This window comes from Carassius carassius, chromosome 6 (genome assembly GCF_963082965.1).
Source record: "Carassius carassius chromosome 6, fCarCar2.1, whole genome shotgun sequence".
Taxonomy (NCBI): domain Eukaryota; kingdom Metazoa; phylum Chordata; class Actinopteri; order Cypriniformes; family Cyprinidae; genus Carassius; species Carassius carassius.
Genome location: NC_081760.1, coordinates 21,894,239 through 21,912,612, shown reverse-complemented (window position 1 = coordinate 21,912,612; position 18,374 = coordinate 21,894,239). Strand labels below are relative to the sequence as shown.

Below are 18,374 nucleotides of genomic sequence, written 5' to 3'. Positions count from 1 at the left end.
CCCAAAATCAGCCGGATTGACAAGTCCACTCCACCAAAATGTTCAAGATATAAAAAGTTCATAAAGGCATTCAAAAAGAAATCTGTAACGACCAAGCGGTTAAATCAAAGTCTTCTGAAGAGATATGATCGCTTTTTAAGTTGAACAGATTTAGTTTAGGCTTTTATTAATATATAAACATTGATCAAAGGTAAATAAGTTAAACTGTACATTGAACCTTATTCGAATCCCAGCACATCAAGAAAGCATGGTGGAGATTCTGTGTCCAGAAACATATTTGTTATGAATCTGAACAACATCTTATGGGTTAGGAATGACATGAGTGTGAGTAATTGATATCAGATTTTCATTTTTGGGAGAACTATTCCTTTAAACCGGTTTAGTAGTTTTAATCAGCGCAACTCACAACTAGACTATTTAGTGCTTACCTAGTGTAAACACACTAAACAATTTCTGCACATTGCAATGAGAACATGTTTTCCCATTGTAAGCCGTCTCCCGAAACTGGCACTTGTCGAAGTTGGTTGACCCGGAATCTGTGTGGGCCACAATGGCCACAAAGAGCCACTGAGAGCCAAACAATGAGGCTGACCTGAAAACAGGCTGAAAGTTTCCTGTCTGGCACATGGGAGTGTAATTTGGAGCAGCCGCATAATAAAACGGCCATAGTGGCCATGAGATTAACCGGAGGGTGACTAGGGGTTTGGAATCTACCAAGGATGTGTGTATGTGTGTGAGAGACTGCACTGCACAATTCCCTTCAACAGAACCCATGTAAGGGACATAAACCTGTTTGTGTACAAAGAAAAAAAAAGCCTATGACAAACCCAAACTTTGACTCATAACCTGTGTGAGTCGCTGTGAACTTGACTAGCTTGCCAGTGATGATCCTGCTGAGCAATTGAATGAATAGTGGCTACAGAGAAAACTGTTACTCCCAATGTAAAGGAAAAGATTGATATCCAAACACAGTTTAATTACACTTTTTAACTGAGGGATAAAATCTTACAACATAGTATCATAATTGTACATTAGGTATAGTTAACCAAAAAACTAATATTCTGTTGATTACTCACACTCCTGTCATTTCAAACCCCATCGACTGTCATTAATCTTAAGTAAACTAATTAAAATATTATATTAATAATTATCAATATAATTATAACATTTATAAATATATTTTCTCATAATTTTTGCCCATTCATTAAATTCCATGCAACCACTATTTTCATGCTTCAAAAGTACAAAAATACACTGTTAAACTACAAGAAGCAGCAGTTTAATCAAAGCCATCTGAAGAAACATGATTACTTTATATGATCAAAAGTACATGAGCTCATTGGTTGAACCTTGTGTACAAAAGATGACCGGAAACCTTATGGGTTTGGAATAACACGGGAGAGTAAATGATGACAAAAATTGTCATTTTTGGGTGAACTACAAATCACAGACTCTTTTAAGTAAAGCAGGATTTCTGGGTCAACAGCTGACATATTGAGCGTTACGAATTCTCCCATTCATAAACATTCCTTTTAAAACATTGATAAACAAGAAACAAAAAAGATTAGAGGACTGGCGACACTTCTATCTCCATTACAGGGACACGCAAGCCTAGCCAGAAAAGTCAGCAAACAATGACGTGACATTCAGCCAATTATGGTGACCCATACTCAGAATTTGTGCTCTGCATTTAACCCATCCGAAGTGCATTGAACTTCACTGAAGAGCAGTGAACACACACACACACACTGTGAACACACACCCAGAGCAGTGGGCAGCCATTTATGATGCAGCGCCCGGGGAGCAGTTGGGGGTTAGATGCCTTGCTCAAGGGCACCTAAGTTGTGGTATTGAGGGTGGAGAGAGCACTGTACATTCACTCCCCCCACCCACAATTCTTGCCGGCCCGAGACTAGAACTCACAACCCTTCGATTGCGAGTCCAACTCTCTAACCATTAGGCCACAACTTTTCCCAATAGAAGGACCTTCAACTATCAGCGCACACATGTTCTGTGAGCTCAAACATTCTGAATGACCCTGGAGTGTTTATGCACATGGCTACAAGATCACGCTTCATCCCCTTCTCATGCTCCACTATACATACCCACAGTAATGTATAAATGTAATGAATAAAAGAAATAGGCCTACCGCATTTTTAGAAGGAAGTTTGAAAAATGGGTGAAATTTTTTAATTCATCCATTTATACGCTCAGGTTTCTTACAGTCAGCCCCATAGTCCTAGAAATCTCCATCCGAAGGGGTGTAAAGATTTTAATATTGAAGGTATAAAAACTGCATGTTCTTATTTTGCTGAAATCAACATTTGCAAAACATGCTTTTATAGCTAACAAATAAAAATCTGTTAAAGACTGTTAAAGTTACTTTTAGACTACCGATAGCAATGGGAAGAGAGTGTTTCAACTGTATAAAATAACTTCTTCTAAATCATTTCAAGCCATATGTCATTTGTGCCAGGGCATACCCACAGGGCTGCTCCATGAGGGCTGACATTTCACACAGTTGTGACTGGATATAATTCAGTCCTCTCATTCATTCACTCTCAGAGCAGAGTCATGACCTTACAGCTGATTTCAGGTCAGTTTAATCATTTTTAATAAACTAGATCATCCCGATGCTGTATTTGCTGCATTCTTCTTTCACCTTTCTTATGCTCTATTGAGGTATGTAACTGTTTAATTCATTTAATTAACTCTTCTTGTTTTAATTCAGTATATTTGTTCTGGTCTTTACTCTCTTTCAATATTGTAAAAAAAAACTGAATGGGAAACCCCTGTTCTGAGGGAAGGGAAGAACACTCAGTGATATCTTTTCCAGCTGGATGAGCTGACGTCATGTGAGATCACTAATGTCACAAGAGGTCAAACATCACTGGGACACAAATGAAACGGAAGAACAAAGTTCAGAATCTGGACAATGAGCTACTTCATTTGTTCTTTCAACGCTGGCAAGTTTAGTAAAGATAATGAGTAGCTTTATTATTTTATAGAACAAAATACAAAATATAAGCTTCCGCAAAGTCACAATGAAATCCAAGTTGAAAATGAATCAGCAGTGAATAAGCTGAAACAAGACAAAGCCATCGCTAAATGCTATTTTAATGAGGCGTCAGAAACTTTATCACTTTGGTCCAGAATGACAGTCGGTGTGTGGCTACACCACATTAATGTTTGAATCATTGCAAAGACTATGAACGAATCTAACGTGTGATCTGCTCTGTACACCAGTTTCTTCACAGTTACACAGTTAAGCTTACTGTTCTCCTGAAGCAATTTATTTTATAAGTGGATAGTAAATGCAGTTTAAGCATGGTAATTTAGTATTAAAATAACAGACGCACACAACTCGCAGTCTCCCCAATGTCCAAAGCCACAGAATTCTAAAATATGCAAAAGAAAATAAAATGCTTTTATTTATTAAAATCTGTGCACTTCTGGCTAAATCAGTCTCAGAAGTTTGTTAATCAGTTGTGTTTGGGAGGTAACGCTGGGCAAATTAGTTCAGGGAAATCAGAGATAGTTGAGTGTGAAGAGTTTGCTCTGGAAGGCCAAGCACACCTGATGATTTGTGCCAAGCATTTATACAAGCAGGTCATTCGCTGGCCTCCAGGTGCTCCATTGCGGGTCCTTGTAGCTGCTGAAGACCTATCTGGTTTCACTTTCCCTGGTGACTGTTTCACGGAGGGTTACAGTTCTCTTTGAAGGTCTGCCTCCGTTTTTTGAGGGGGAGCTTTGGTAAAATTACACCAACTAACATCTGAGTCTTTTGTCTCTTGACCAAAAAAAAAGAAAGAAGATTTAGGAACCAACTGAAAAGTCATTTTTTTATGAAGAGAATAAGTAAAATAAAAACTATAAAATAACCTAACTTTCTAACTTTAGGATGGAGGATGGAGATTATGTACTGTTTACTGTATAAAACTGCCCCATGTAAATCTGGACTATCTCCAGCAATTTTGGCATTAACTGTAAAAGCAATGTTTAGTTAAACAGATCACCACACAGACGACTTCGATATTTGTCTCGCTGAGATGCATTAGCGACAGCTGTTTTTCTCATCTAAACTGCTTTGTCCACACTCATGCCTAGAGGACCGTGCATTCCCTTCTCTGCATGGCATTGTACAAGTAACTGAGAAAAGAGGGAAAATTTGCCAAGTACTTATTTTCTTAACGTCAGCAATTTACAGACTGCATCCCACAATTCCACCCATTAGCTATCAAGGGTGCAGACAACACACTCTGACAGTGAATAACAAGAGCAGACTGAAATAGACTTAGAAAGAGGAAAAAGTGACCCAAGAAATAGAAACTTCCTACGATTCAATCTCTCACCACATGGCCTTTTATTTGGCAGAAGGCTTGCAAAGCACTTGAAAAGCATGGACACCCCTCAGTGGATCTTGTCAAAATTATTTAAACTGCAGTCAGTCATAGTCCTACAAGGAAAACATCAAATTAGATTTGCTTTACTCACCAACGCAGTTACAGCCTACACTGTTTTTTTGACACAGTTATGTACAAAAAGTCTGGTTCAGATGATCTGTTACATATTTGTGCAGAAATGATGGACGCTACAGTTTTACATCCTGCTAAGACATGTTCTATAATGAGGTTAAAATCTCATAAACAATTTCAAACTATAAAACTGAGGTGTGTCCATGAACATGAAACACGTTAAAAGTAGCACTTGTATCTCCCAATAAACTACAGGGCTTGATGTCATTTCCCTGTTCTTATGAACCAGGCTTGTAAGGGACAATCCCTGTTTAACATACCCTGTGTGTCAGTACAGTACCACCAAACAAGATTATTATTCTAAAATCCAATGATATGTAGTCCCACTTTAACAGGAGCAATGGCGGAATAGTCATGGATATGGATGAAGAATTACAAAAAAAAAAAAAAAAAAAAAACAATATTGAAAATATTTGAAAAAAAAAAAGACGTGACAAAAACATTTATGACTTCAGTGACTGTAAGGACAATGAACAGTCTGGACACATGGCCTTGAGCGCACACGACATGCAAATAAAAGACGGTTAAACATGCAGAAAATATTTACATAGCCCTCATTTCCAATTTATTCATTTTTTTAACCCTATAGGATTATCAAATGGAGATGTATGGTTTAAAGTCCAGAACTACATGCTAGCCTAAGGGCTCGAAAGGGTGGAGCTCAGCAAGATGACAACATGTTTCAATTAATATTCATTTTAAAGCGCAGAGATGGAAGCATAATAACAATGCATGAAAATAAACAGCTACACCAACATGGGGTGACATTTATGGGCGTTATGAACACAGCCATGCAGCGTTAAATGAAAACACTTGACGGACTTTTTATTCTCTGGTAAAGTGTTGTTGGTGAATAAATGTAACATGCTGAAATGATCAAACGCTCAAAATGTCACATTGATCACTGGACCATACGTTAGCCACAATACACAGCTCGGCCACACTCCCAGAACAACCAGAGGCTTTCTTTGGCTCAACTGGAGATGAAGCCAAATGTGGAATTATACGAGTTTATTACAGTTCTACAAACTAACCCCAACCTAGTCAGCAAAATTCTGACTGATGATGGAGAGCTTTTGTGCACGTGGGAACTGTCCCATTGTCAGATGACTAAGATGAATTCGCTCCCTTTTATTTAACACGCTCTTCTCGTTGTTTTGTCCAGGCAATTTTCTCATAAGAACAAACAATAACAGCACACAGTATATCTAAGCCAGTTTGTTTAGAATGGGTTCTCCCAGCGCTTACCTTATGTAAACCCACTTTTACAACAGAACCGCCGCTTAAGTTAAAAAGCCTATGCTTAAGTATCAGACATAAGAAAGATGAGATAATAGTAGCCACTCACCCTGCGGCGAAGAGCTCTGCACTTCTTTTATGTAATGAAAACAGCCGATAATTCTATATAAGAATGTTAAAGGTGAATATCCCACGTCCCTGGTGCTGAACAGCGCGGCATATAAACTAAAAAGGCAAATAGTTCATTTGCCCGATTCAATCCTCCCAGTCTTCATTTGAGATGTTTGAGTTTCCTCTCCCATTCTCTCTCTCTCTCTCTCTCTCTCCCCCCCCCCGGAGAACGGAGATTGCTGCGCGTTCCCAGGCGTTCCTCGCGTCCCGTTTCCTGTCCTGCCCAGATTCAGCGCTCGACCAATCAGGAGGTGCGTGGGTCCCCACTTTCTCCACACAAGAACAGCAGCAGAACGCTACTGGTGCGAAACGACAACAGGCAGCACATGTGCATCTTGTATAATGACACTGATCTATAGGCAGTTAGAATAATAAAGTCCCATATGTTTTAACACCCGGATTGGATGATTTAGACGCAGTCATGGTTTATACTGTGAAAGTTCAGTAGCTATGTTGTGAAGTGTTAATGTGGGTAAGTTATTTTAATTGATTTATTTTTTCTTAGTCACATCAGTGTGGTAAAGGTCGCAAAACTTCAAAGTGAAACGTTGGGTAGTTTGTTTTCGAGAGCGAATTTAACACATTTTTAGAAAGTGTTCTCCCCCCAGCGGACAAAACCATAAATGCAACAGTCGTGCTTTGTTTATTATAAAAGGCGTATTCTTTTGCACCTTAACCGGCTAAAAGCCGGTGGAAAATAGTTTTTATTTTTATTTTTTATTTATTGAATTTTTTGGCAAAATCGAATAAATGATATATAATATATTTATATACAATCTTTATAAAAGGCTTTAACAGACTTAGCAAGATGACATTTAAAAGCTTAGTTAAGCTCTCTCGTTTTAAAATATTATATACAGTGATGATTGAAAGATGAACGAATAGACATTTCTCCAAACCTGATGATCTTATTCAATATATTTAGTTTTACAGTTGTAATAAAAGGCTTTTACTTGCTAAGAAAGTATAAACTATCAGCAGAGGTGGAAAGTAACGAATTACATTTACTCGCGTTACTGTAATTGAGTAGCTTTTTTGTGTACTAATACTTTTTAAAGTAATTTTTTTAATCTGTAACTTTACTTTTACTTAAGTATATTTTGTTTGAAGTATTGTACTTCGCTACATTTTAAAACACATTAATTACTGAGTAAAAAAATAAATAAATAAATAAATCGCTCCCTGGAAACTACGGCAGTAAATAATGGGCAGGAGGGCAAACTGGCGCTAAAATCACAAGAAAGATGCAGACGGACAAAACAGGCGTTAGTGGTGCAGACACCGCTGAAAACGAAACCGCGTCATATTCTGAAGTTGAACTCGAAGGAAATGAAGTGAACCCCTGGCCATATGTATGCTCTATTATGCAGTGTAAGCTGTACTTGCCTAGGAAGACCAAACTAGCAGCTTATAAAATCTCGACAAGACATCAACCCTTCGCAAGAATGTAGAGGTAAGCTAAATAATTGCATCGTTGCATTGGTGGTTAAAATGAAGCTTTGACATTTTAGCAAGAGGTTTTGCACAAATTAGCCAAAAAGACAGTGGTGAGGAGTGTGCTATTTTTGTTTTAATGATGTGCGCGCGCATTTATAGTGCGTTCTTTCACTGTGTGATTCAGTCTCCTAAAATGCATTTAGAATGATCACAAAATTGAAGATATAGGGGCAGAAAATTCACATTTATATAATTTCATATATTAAATCAAAATCACACAAAGAATGCCGTCTTGTCCTCCAAAAATCATCATGAATATATACATAACAGTTCAGTAAACAAGTTAATTAAGATACTTGCGTTTTAGACACCATATTGCCTTTTTTAGCTCTATTTCTACAACAGAAAATAATTCCTAACACAGCCACCAAAGCACAGTTTTGCGTCTCTGAGCAACGTGACAGTGTTTCGTTCCTGAATGAATCAACCGTTTAAATGATTCGGTTCAATCGCAATGACTCGATTATTAACAGTGACTTGCTGACACATACTGGCCATTTTAATTTCACATTTAAAGTATCTTTTGATTTTTTTTAAATAATTAATTTCTTATCATTTCAAATGAGTATTCAACATTTTATGTCTTGTATATCAAAACATTATTCATGCATTTGTAACTGCAGGTTAAATGCATTCTTGTCCTGCACTAAACAGTGTAATACATCTAAATGCCACTTCCAATGAATCTTCTGCATTTCCTCTGCATTAAAAGATGAGTTTGTTGATACTTGCCTGGTAACAGCCCAAATGTTTTATTATTCTAAATAACTGATTCCTTTAATTAAAAACAACTAGTTTGAGATTAATAGACCTATCCCAGGGGTGTCAAACTCAGTTCCTGGAGGGCCGTAGCCCTGCAGAGTTTAGTTCTAACCCTGCTCCAGCACATATATCATGTAGTTTTCAAATAAGCCTAAATGATTAGATTAGCTGGATCAGGTGTGTTTAATTAGGGTTAGATCTAAACTGTGCAGGACTGTGGCCCTCCAGGAACTGAGTTTGACACCCTTGGCCTGTCCCATTTTTGACTCCCTCCCACTGTTAAAATGTAACTAAGTAATTTTTCACTCTGAGTAAATTTTAAATGAGCTACTTTTTACTTTTACTTGAGTAGATTTTTAGACTGGTACTTTTACTTGTACTTAAGTAAAATTTCATTAATGTAATGGTACTTTTACTTGAGTAGAATATTTTTGTACTCTTTCCACCTCTGACTATCAGTCAGATGACAGAAGGCCTGTAGTAGACTGTGTGCAACAGGATTTTAAGCAAAGTTTTGAATCATGTTGATCATTTAGAAATAAATGGCTTTATGGGGTTAAAGCAACCACTAAGTCTTTAACAAGTTAATAATAAATTAATAAAAATAAAATGATAATATAATAAAAAGTAAAAATGTAAAATAAACAAAAGCAATAATAACAATTATTGAAAAAATTGTCATTGAATATTTTTCCTAATTAAATATATAAATTAAGTAATATATATGTATGTATATATGCGCACACACACACACACACACACACACACACACACACACACACACACACACACCTTTATGAATGGTAGGCTCTGTAAACTTGTTATCATGTTTTGTGGTTCATGCAGGAAGTTTAAGGGGTTGCTAGGCATGCAGGGGTCTGAAACCAGTTTAGGTCTAAATATAAAGAAAACCACAAAAGCAAAACCTCATTATGTATCTCATGAATAATAAAAGAAACTTGATTAATCAGAATCTTTTTTTTTCCATCAAGGAACGTGCAGAACAAAGAACAGCAGCATCAGCATCGTGGGTTGGGGATGGTTTCAGTGTTCTGTGAATTGGTTGCCATAGAGATCACAAAGTGCACTGGCTCTGAAGTGCACCCAGATTTAGAAAAAGAAAAAAAACAGGAAACATGAAGACTTACAATAAATCATCTTAAAGGCATTTTCCTGTCCGTCACATGAGGCAGTCAGCGACTGCCAGAAAATGCCTTTAATTCACTTCTTCACTTCAGGTATTTTCCAATCAAGGGTTTCTGTCATTTTAAATTTGAAGAGTCCTCTTTCATTTTTCGCCATCTGTTACTCTCAAAGTACAAACCCACTTTAACCCTACAACCCTCTGTCAACTCTTCAAACAGACCATTTACTAGAAAACCCCTACAGGGGTCTCCTTTACTACCTCCCCTCATTGAGGAAACACCAGCTACTGTATGATGCTGTGAGAATCTGTAACATCACTGCAAATAACATCAACCACAAAGGGTGCAAAAAGAGAACGGAAACTTCCTGTTTGGCTCGTGATGTGATCTTCTGTTACGCCAAAGGTTGAATTTACCATACAAGAACGACATACTTGCAAAACAGTCTCAAAACGAAAGGTAGCGGCGCTGTCGTTTTCAACACCATTTCTATTGTGTGAAGACTTCGACTACAACAGATGGAGATTTTTAGGGCATCTGTGACCCTCTTAAGTCTTTGTCTCTTCCATAGTTGCCAATCTGAAACAGAGAGCATGTGTAAAGGTAAGATCTTTTTTTGTGATTTATTTTAAATTTGAACTTTTCTTTACCGTGGGTTATTACTTTTGTTTGTGTAACCTAAATGTGTTACAGGTGATTCTGTCACATTAAATCATTTTAACTTATAGCTCATGAAGCATGTCTTTGCTTATTTGACATATTTAGGATGGGACAGAATAAGGCCTTGAGCTGTGGGACCAATTTGTTTTTATATGCAGGGGCTTCGAGTCGAGAGGCCTACAGTGACCTGACAGCCCAAAACAAGGCACTACAAATATTAAAGTGAAATACATTGCATATATCTGCGCGAGAATCAATTTACCTTCAGTTTTATCTGCCATTTGGCAAATAACATTTTATGAAGTTGGAATTAAAACAATGTAAATGAGTAATTCTTAATTCTGATATGAATTAAAGAAATAAAGTCAAAATATGTATTACATGAAAATTATGAAATATAGTCAAAATTACAAGATACCATAAGACCTTTTATTTGTTTACATCCAGCAAAAAGTGTGTGGGATGAAAGGGATGTGGAAAATGCACTTATGGTAGTCAAATATGAATACCTAATCATATATAAGAAAATGTATACATAAGAAAAACTCAAAATCTTTATAATGCATACATGTGGCAAAAGAATTCAACAAATGTTACATCTTGGTGCCAGTGTATAAATCCAAATCCAAATACAGTCTAACTGACTGAATGAGGTTTATTAACTAAAATACTGTGCAGTCAGACACATTTAAACTGTCACCCCGTCCCGAATACGGGACGCCTAGGTGTACTTCACTATATTACAATCAAATCTAATCTAATCTTGACAAACTACATATCGTTGGAAAGGTCAAAGACTCCCAAATACATATTTTACCAATGTTTTTTGTTAAAAATGATGTAGTAAAAGTAATAGATTAATTTATGACAAGAGTGCACCCTCAAAAATCTACATTATAACAGGAGTTTTGACTTTTGTTTAAAAAAAAGACTTCCTTGTTGCCTTTTTTTCTATCACATTTTAGAAATTATCATAAATTATATATCGACTGAAAACGTAAAATCTCAAAATTCATCCTTTAAAACCCATTTTAAAATCAGCATTACCATGTAAATGGTACATCAATTTCATGTTACAAAATGTTTTCAGTCATGAATTATAAAAATTTAGGTTTGTATCATGCACATTCAAGTCTATCTTCAAAAACGTGAGTGACAGTTAAGGGGTTGAAACCAACTTTACCACAAACTTCTAATTTGCAAGGCTGCAAATTACAATAAAGTACATGAACAGTGGCATTTTGCATGTTTGACACCGACATCATTAATCATTCTGCAAAAAGATGATTCATTCTTTCCTTTTTTTTCTACAAAGTGATGTTCAAAGCAATTTCTTCAAAGAAACGTCTCTATGACAATATTTCTCCATTCTTACATGGAAAGGTTCATATTTGTGCAATTAAGAAACCAGTCAAAACTGTTCTTCAGTTTTGTTATTCTGGCATTTAACCTTTTTTCAGCTTTTTTTTTCATGTGTTTGATATATAGGAAAGTGCCTATGCACATGAATTTTACATAAAAATACTCAGACCTCTAGGAATTAAAAAGACAAAAAACATATTTTCTTTTCTAATCCAGAATAAAAAAAAAAAAAAAAGTCTATATACTCTGGCAGTGAACTTGAGAACAGAAGCCATCTTTTGTTAATAACGTGGTGGTGATTTTTGGGTTGCATAACCACTTCTGCAAAAACTAAAATAATATAAGTGTATATTGTACCAATCACAGATTTTAGATTTTAGTTTAAAAAGTTTAAAAACTGTCTATTAAACAGTTCTTTGATGTTATTAATGTGTTGTCTCCTCACCGCAGGTAATCTGCCATCATTTCAACATGTGGCATTGAACAGCAGTGTTACTGTAGCCTGCCCCGTACTCACTGCACCAGAAATGGTCTACAGATTATATAAAGGCTCAGAAGAGATCTTCTTTATCAGTGTTAATAATACATCCATCAGCAAAAGTAACAACATCCCAAGGATGGATTTCACAGTTAATGTTGCGGATAACAGTACCAGCTTTATCCTGGATGCTGTAACAAAAAATACTACAGCCCTGTACACCTGTAAGGCCCAGAGAATCTTTCCTCCACCATTTCAGGAGGTGGAGAACAAACCACAAACTATTGTGTTTGTTGAAGGTATGTTCACTATGGTTGTTACGGAAAAACAGACATTGTCACTGTCAACAGCATGCAGAGAATTAAAGAAACTGTCAATATGATTAGCAATTTGTCTGTAATACAAAGACTTCATTATTTGTGCTCTGGTTAATGTACAGTTAAAATTCACATTTTACATCACTCATTTTCTGTGTGTGTGTGTGGTTCAGGTATTCCCTACTTTGGGGACAAAATGTATAAGTTTCCTCACAAGTATAGCAATATCCCAAATTATACAGGTAAACAAAACAGTTAAATATATATCTGACTAAATTATTTAGTACGAAAGTTTATATATTTATATATGTGTGTGTGTGTGTGTGTGTGTGTGTGTGTGTGTGTGTGTGTGTGTGTGTGTAAAAATGCAGAAAGTTTTCTGTGCGTGTTTTGTTAAGGGTTAGGGGATATAACATATAGTTTGTACAGTAAACAAATCATTATGTCTAAAGTCGCCATAAAACATGGAAACCCATGTGTGTATGCGTGTATGCGTGTGTATGTGGTTCAGGTGTGCCCTACGTTATGGGGACAAAAATGTACCCACAGAGATGACATGTTTTTGGTCCCCGTTAGGAAACAAGCTTATGAAACATACAGAATATATATATATATATATATAAAGTTGATTTATTTCACTATTTCCATTCAAAAAGTGAACCTTGTATATTATATGCATTCATTACACACATATTGATATATTTCAAATGTTTATTTCTTTTAATTTTGATGATTATAACTGACAACTAAGGAAAATCCCAAATTCCCAATCTCAGAAAATAAATAAAAAGATATATATATATATATATATATATATATATATATATATATATATATATATATATATATTAATCTAAAAATGCAGAACGTTTTATGTGAGCGGTAGGTTTTTTAGATTATGGAAAGGGGATAGAAAATACATTTTGTACTATATAATAAGCATTACATCTACAGTATGAATGCCCCCCTGAAATGTGTGTTTCAACAGAGAGACCAGTTAAACAGCAAGCCGTCTGTCAAAATGTCAGTTACCTGTTTTATTGGGTGTTGCTTGGAGCCATGGTCATATATGGGCTGGTAATGACGTGCATCGTTTTCCTTCTGCGGGTAAATAAATATTTAAATTTAAATTATTAAATTTATGCATTTAGCAGACGCTTTTATCCAAATCGACTTACAGTGCATTCAGGCTATCAATTTTTACCTATCATGTGTTTATAATATATTTACATTTAGAAAATGGGTCATTCAACAGAGTATATTTCTATAATTTAATACAATGTATTACACAGTATTAGAAAATTTAACCATTTAATTGATGTCTCATAAAAATATCATGAAAATATAAGACTCTGGCTAATATAAATTTTTAAATATGCCAATTAGTATCCATGGCCTCTCATTATAACATTGGTTAGCAATGCTGTGTCATTATATTTTATATTATTTAAAAAAATAACATTCAGTGATTATAGTGATTTTTCTTTTTTGACAGTATCATTTGCCAATAAATATTTAGTTATTTATAGATTGACTTACTTTGGCTTCAGGTCTTTGAATGTGGACTAAATGATATGTTGAACTTGGCTGATAATTGTATTTTTGATGTCTTTCTCATGTTTGCACATCAGATCAAGCTGAGGCAAATGGATATTCCTTTCAAGGACAGAGAATGCAGACGGAAATGGCAGGGGGTTCAACATCCAACCTGGCAGGGCTTTTACATAGAGTAGAATGAGACTGTCTGACAACCTTTAATGAACCCTGCCAAGAACAACCACTAAAGCATCAAATCAGCCATGTTTTAAAAAGGGCACACTGCATTCTGAGAAATATCCAACTACGGTTTAATTTTTTCACAGTTTCACATTTTATATTTTCATTTAACCCACTATTATATGTAGCCTAAATGTAATTACCTATTTTTGTTAAGTGTTTTTGTTTTGTTAAATTTGGAAAATAAATAAAACAACAACCTTTTCCTTTTTTTGATACTGTATGCACATTTGCATGTCAGAAATGAGGCCTACGGTAGACTTTTTTTTTATTTTTATTTTTTATAAATCAAATTATATGTTACCCCCCCCCCCCCCAACAAAATATCGGTCTCTGTCCCTCTCTCTCTCTCTCTCTCTCTCTTACACACACACAGACACCCCCCCCCCCCCCCCCCCCCCCACACACACACACTGGAAAATGACAGCGTGAGTAAGAAAAGGTAATCTCATGGAGAAATCTGCGGTTAAGAGTTCTGATCCTCTTATTGGTATGCCTGAAGCAGATTTTATTTTCTCTTTCTGTCTTGCCTGTACCTTCTTCACTCTTTTTGGTGATCAACAAGCAATAACACAGGACATCCACTGGAGGGAGATGCAGGACTTACATTCCATTAATCAAGAGCCGCTAGTTTGAAGGGCACTGCCAACTGCTGTTAACTCATAGTGAGTCAGTTACACTTGTAATTCTCCCTCCCTTTCTATAATCACCCCACCCTCTGTGCTAACACTCTTAAAGAACTGTCTACCCACGCTGCTCGCTCATCAGAGCTGTAGCACGCTTTCCAGTGACTACAGTTTCACACGCACAGTCATTCTCTCACAGACGCGCGCGCAATGGGTGCGCAGAATATTTTAGCGCGTATTAATACATAACCTTAAAATATACTCTTAGTGCAATACCGTGAATAAGTAGTTTTAAATTGATTTAGAAACCTATACCCCTACCAGTTCTCGAGGGTCAGCGGATTTACAGATAATGAACGAAAGTCAGATCCCGTTTTGGGAATGTTCAAGAGCCCAAGACAATTCAAGCTTGAACACCTCTGCGTTTGAAGTTAACGCGACCTGTAGCAACGCGTCAATAATTCAGAAGTTCCAACCCACACGACCAAAAGGTAAGGACAAACTAATCCATGCCAACGTTTCCTGTTATATATATGTATATATATATATATATATATATATATATATATATATATATATATATATATATATATATATATATATATATATATATTTTTTTTTTTTGCTTGTCATTTTGACGGTATAGCCTAATACAGCATGAGATAAATGGTAAGAAACACATGATCCGCTCAACCTTTGCTGATGGTACAAAACTGTTTTTCCCCCTGTTCAAATTATTCATTATTTTTATACTTTAGTTATAGTAGCGTGCCTTAACATTAATTATGGAATTAAACATTTCCAAATCAACTGTGCCCCAGCAACCTCTACATATAAACTTCAGCAGCTTGTTTTTTCAGTGTGTTTGTGTTTGTTTAAAATGCTCATTAAAGATGATTGGTTATTTTTCTTTTAAAATGTAAACCATTATAGTTCATATTATCAAAGTTTTATATAATAATAACAGTGATAAAGTTAATATTTTCATTTTGTATTTCAAGAACTATGCCAGTGGTATTTTTAGTGTAATTAAATCCCAAGGATGTTCTTTGCATTTTTTATCATTATTATCATTATACTCTCTGAACATGCAAATTAAGTGTTTACTTCATTAGGACAAAAATATATATATTTTGGATATATAGTTTGGGTAAATTCGGATAGTTATTAGGTACTCAAAACCACAGCCTCAAGAATGATTTATGGGCATGAGAATGATATATAAAACAATTAATAAATAAAATAATTCATTTTAAATCTATCCATTTGTGCAAGGTTGTGAATCAGACAGACACATGTCAGGGGAGAGTGTTAGTCTGGTAGCAGATTAAACTTCATGTAAGGCTCTTTAGGCTAATAACTTCGGCCAATAATTTAATCTGCTCATTTCAAACATATGTAATTGGAGATATCCAACTTGACATCGATGAACCTAATGAAACCTCCCAGCTGGGAAAAAATAATTCCATTTGATTTTATGCAGCTTAGCAGCGTCTTACCTCTGTTTACAAAACTGCTACAGCATTTCAGTCATCCTTTTTTATTTTAAGGATCCACAAATTTTATACATTCACACATTGGTGACTCATTCAATCAGGTGGTTCTGCTCTTAATACATACAATACAGTTTTAGCTTTCTCATTTGAGAGTGTTCTGATGTGTTCACTTACAGTGTAAATGATGAAAGAGGGTGGTATACCGCTGTCAAGACTGTGCATGAGCGTAAATGTGGAGCAGGAGTTGGAGGGAAAAAATGCAGTAGGTTTTGAACAAAATCATAGATTACCCGTTCTTAAATAATTTGTTAATCACATTTCATCACAGACAAATTCACACATATAAACACATATTAGACCATCAATAGTCTACCAAATGTTGTCCCAACTAACCCAACTGGATAATTTTAATGTACATTAGTTTGTCCCATCCTATACTTGTCATGTTTGGTTATTATATATGCATGTTTAGTAATGAGAAATGGCAATTACAGTATAGGACTGGAAAAAAACTAATAATACATAGGGTTACCACTTGAGGGCACAAGTTGTTGCCGCCTAGCATGGCCCCATTTGGTAGATGCAACCATCTGGCTACAAAGAGCATATTACTCCATTGGCAATCATTAAGAAATATCAGTGTATTCTGATGAAATAATATTTTTGAAAGCAATATATGTGCCTGATTTTGTCCAGAGTCTTAAAAGTGTACTGTTCCTATCTCAGCTCTGTATAGTCACTAACATTTGTATAAAAACGAGCAACCTGATCTTGCCCCCCCAAAAAACAAAAACAAAAAAAACCCCACTAAATTAAGCAAATTGTCACACCAAAATAAACCCTGTAAAATCTCTCTATGTGCACACACATCTATGCACTTATGGAAAGGAAAACAGCATGCATTTAGGAGAGGGGAGGAGCTGAGGTAAGCAGGAGGAACAGCTTGATAATGACATACAGAGTATGGGTTGAACAGTAGGTGGGGATCTTTGACAGCTGCTATTAAGTAGGCACTAGCAAGCCCAAATACATTACTCGGTTATGGAAATAAGCTTAAAATACTGCAACTCTATGAAAAAACATGCCCCTTAAAATTAGAGGACATGGCAGTCACATGTAATGCCATTAGCGTTGCTTGCACCATATCATGCGATTGGCAGCAGAATTGAACAATCATGAGCCATTATGAGCAAAGATTACAGATTTCAAACTGCGTACTCCCAAAGTTTTTCTGCGCTAAATTCCGCTAACCAATGAAGAGGCATTGGGATAAATGGGAGTGCTAATACATAGCTTGTTTATTTTAATGTGGATCATTTAATATAGTTATTTTAATTCCACAGATGTCTATATAAGAGTGTTTTACTTCTAGTTGCGATGACAATACATGAGTATGGAGGAATGATTCTTTGAAATATTTTGAATAGATAGCTCAACAAGGAAAGAGAGAGACATATTAGCCTACCCCATGTTTTCCATGTGAAAGGAATGTTTTTCTCAGTACATATCTTTTTTTTTATTATTACAAATTGTAAGGTTCTGACTAAGCATTAATAATTTGCTGATTATATTTTACAAATCTATAGCTTTTTAATTCTGACTGCTAATAGCCTTTCGACACTTCTCATTCTCTTCTCTCTTATCTTTATTTTTCCATTTCTGGTATCCAGATATTAGCTGCAGCATCTCTTGCCAACTACCTGATGGAGTGTGAAGTGTGGCATTTTGGGATAAACCACTCAATGTCTTTAGGCGGAGCCCACATATCTAGTGTCATTACATCTAACAGCAGTTATTTTAGGGTACATGTGCTAACTGACAGTTTAAAGCACAAAATCATACAAGAGTTGGGGTTTCTTCCCTCATCCAACTTTCCTCACACCCTACGACACCCTTGCCTAATTGCCATTGCATCATGAATAAATTATGTGGTAATATAGTTTGACTGCTGCTGCTTTAAATTTATGTAGTAGTTGTTGAGGTGGGCTGATGCTAATAGCTCTAGTCTAACAATTGAGGTCCATATACAATATGAAGTACCAATGATAGAGCTACAGGAACTCTGTAAAAACCCTTTCATATGCAAGACTAAAGTTTTGACAAATTAAAATGTCTTGTGTTGTAATTTGCAGTTGCCTTAATAAAAAAACCCTTCACTATCTGCATTGATGTAATGGTTGGATGCTTAAACTGTGTTGCTGTGTTTTCTTTGGCAGTGAAATTGAACATAAGCTCTTAACGTTAGACTTTGGCATTGTGCCTGAAAGAAATGGCTTTAATTTTATAATTGGCTTCAAATTACAGCAAATC

The 18,374-nt window shown here is 35.7% G+C and overlaps 3 protein-coding genes across 7 annotated transcripts in view; 2 read left to right on the top strand and 1 right to left on the bottom strand.

Moving 5' to 3' along the window:
- Positions 1–6,067, bottom strand: part of LOC132142491 (ras-associated and pleckstrin homology domains-containing protein 1-like) — a 55,520-nt gene extending 49,453 nt beyond the window's left edge. For 3 of the 5 annotated variants that reach the window (XM_059552396.1, XM_059552398.1, XM_059552397.1), the window contains exon 1: positions 5,884–6,067. The gene's annotated coding sequence lies outside the window, so the exon portion shown is untranslated. The remainder of the gene's footprint in view (positions 1–5,883) is intronic. The other 2 variants (XM_059552399.1, XM_059552401.1) reach the window with 2 other exon arrangements.
- A 3,607-nt stretch (positions 6,068–9,674) lies between these two features.
- LOC132141919 (T-cell-specific surface glycoprotein CD28 homolog) lies at positions 9,675–14,146 on the top strand. The gene is made up of 4 exons (XM_059551569.1): positions 9,675–9,952; positions 11,822–12,148; positions 13,155–13,273; positions 13,798–14,146. Exons 1-4 carry the CDS (start codon positions 9,868–9,870, stop codon positions 13,897–13,899), a joined length of 633 nt encoding a protein of 210 aa, XP_059407552.1. The 5' UTR covers positions 9,675–9,867; the 3' UTR covers positions 13,900–14,146.
- A 433-nt stretch (positions 14,147–14,579) lies between these two features.
- LOC132141918 (cholecystokinin receptor-like) overlaps positions 14,580–18,374 on the top strand; it is a 45,176-nt gene continuing 41,381 nt past the window's right edge. The window contains exon 1 of the mRNA XM_059551568.1: positions 14,580–15,059. Coding sequence (XP_059407551.1) covers positions 14,921–15,059 — 139 coding nt within the window. The 5' untranslated portion in view covers positions 14,580–14,920. The remainder of the gene's footprint in view (positions 15,060–18,374) is intronic.

Coding starts and splice junctions, on each gene's coding strand:
- LOC132141919 (XM_059551569.1), top strand. CDS start 9,868: ATGGAGATTTTTAGGGCATCTGTGACCCTCTTAAGTCTTTGTCTCTTC. Junction 12,149..13,154: donor AACTATTGTGTTTGTTGAAG/GTATGTTCACTA, acceptor GTGTTTCAACAG/AGAGACCAGTTAAACAGCAA. Junction 13,274..13,797: donor GCATCGTTTTCCTTCTGCGG/GTAAATAAATAT, acceptor TTTGCACATCAG/ATCAAGCTGAGGCAAATGGA.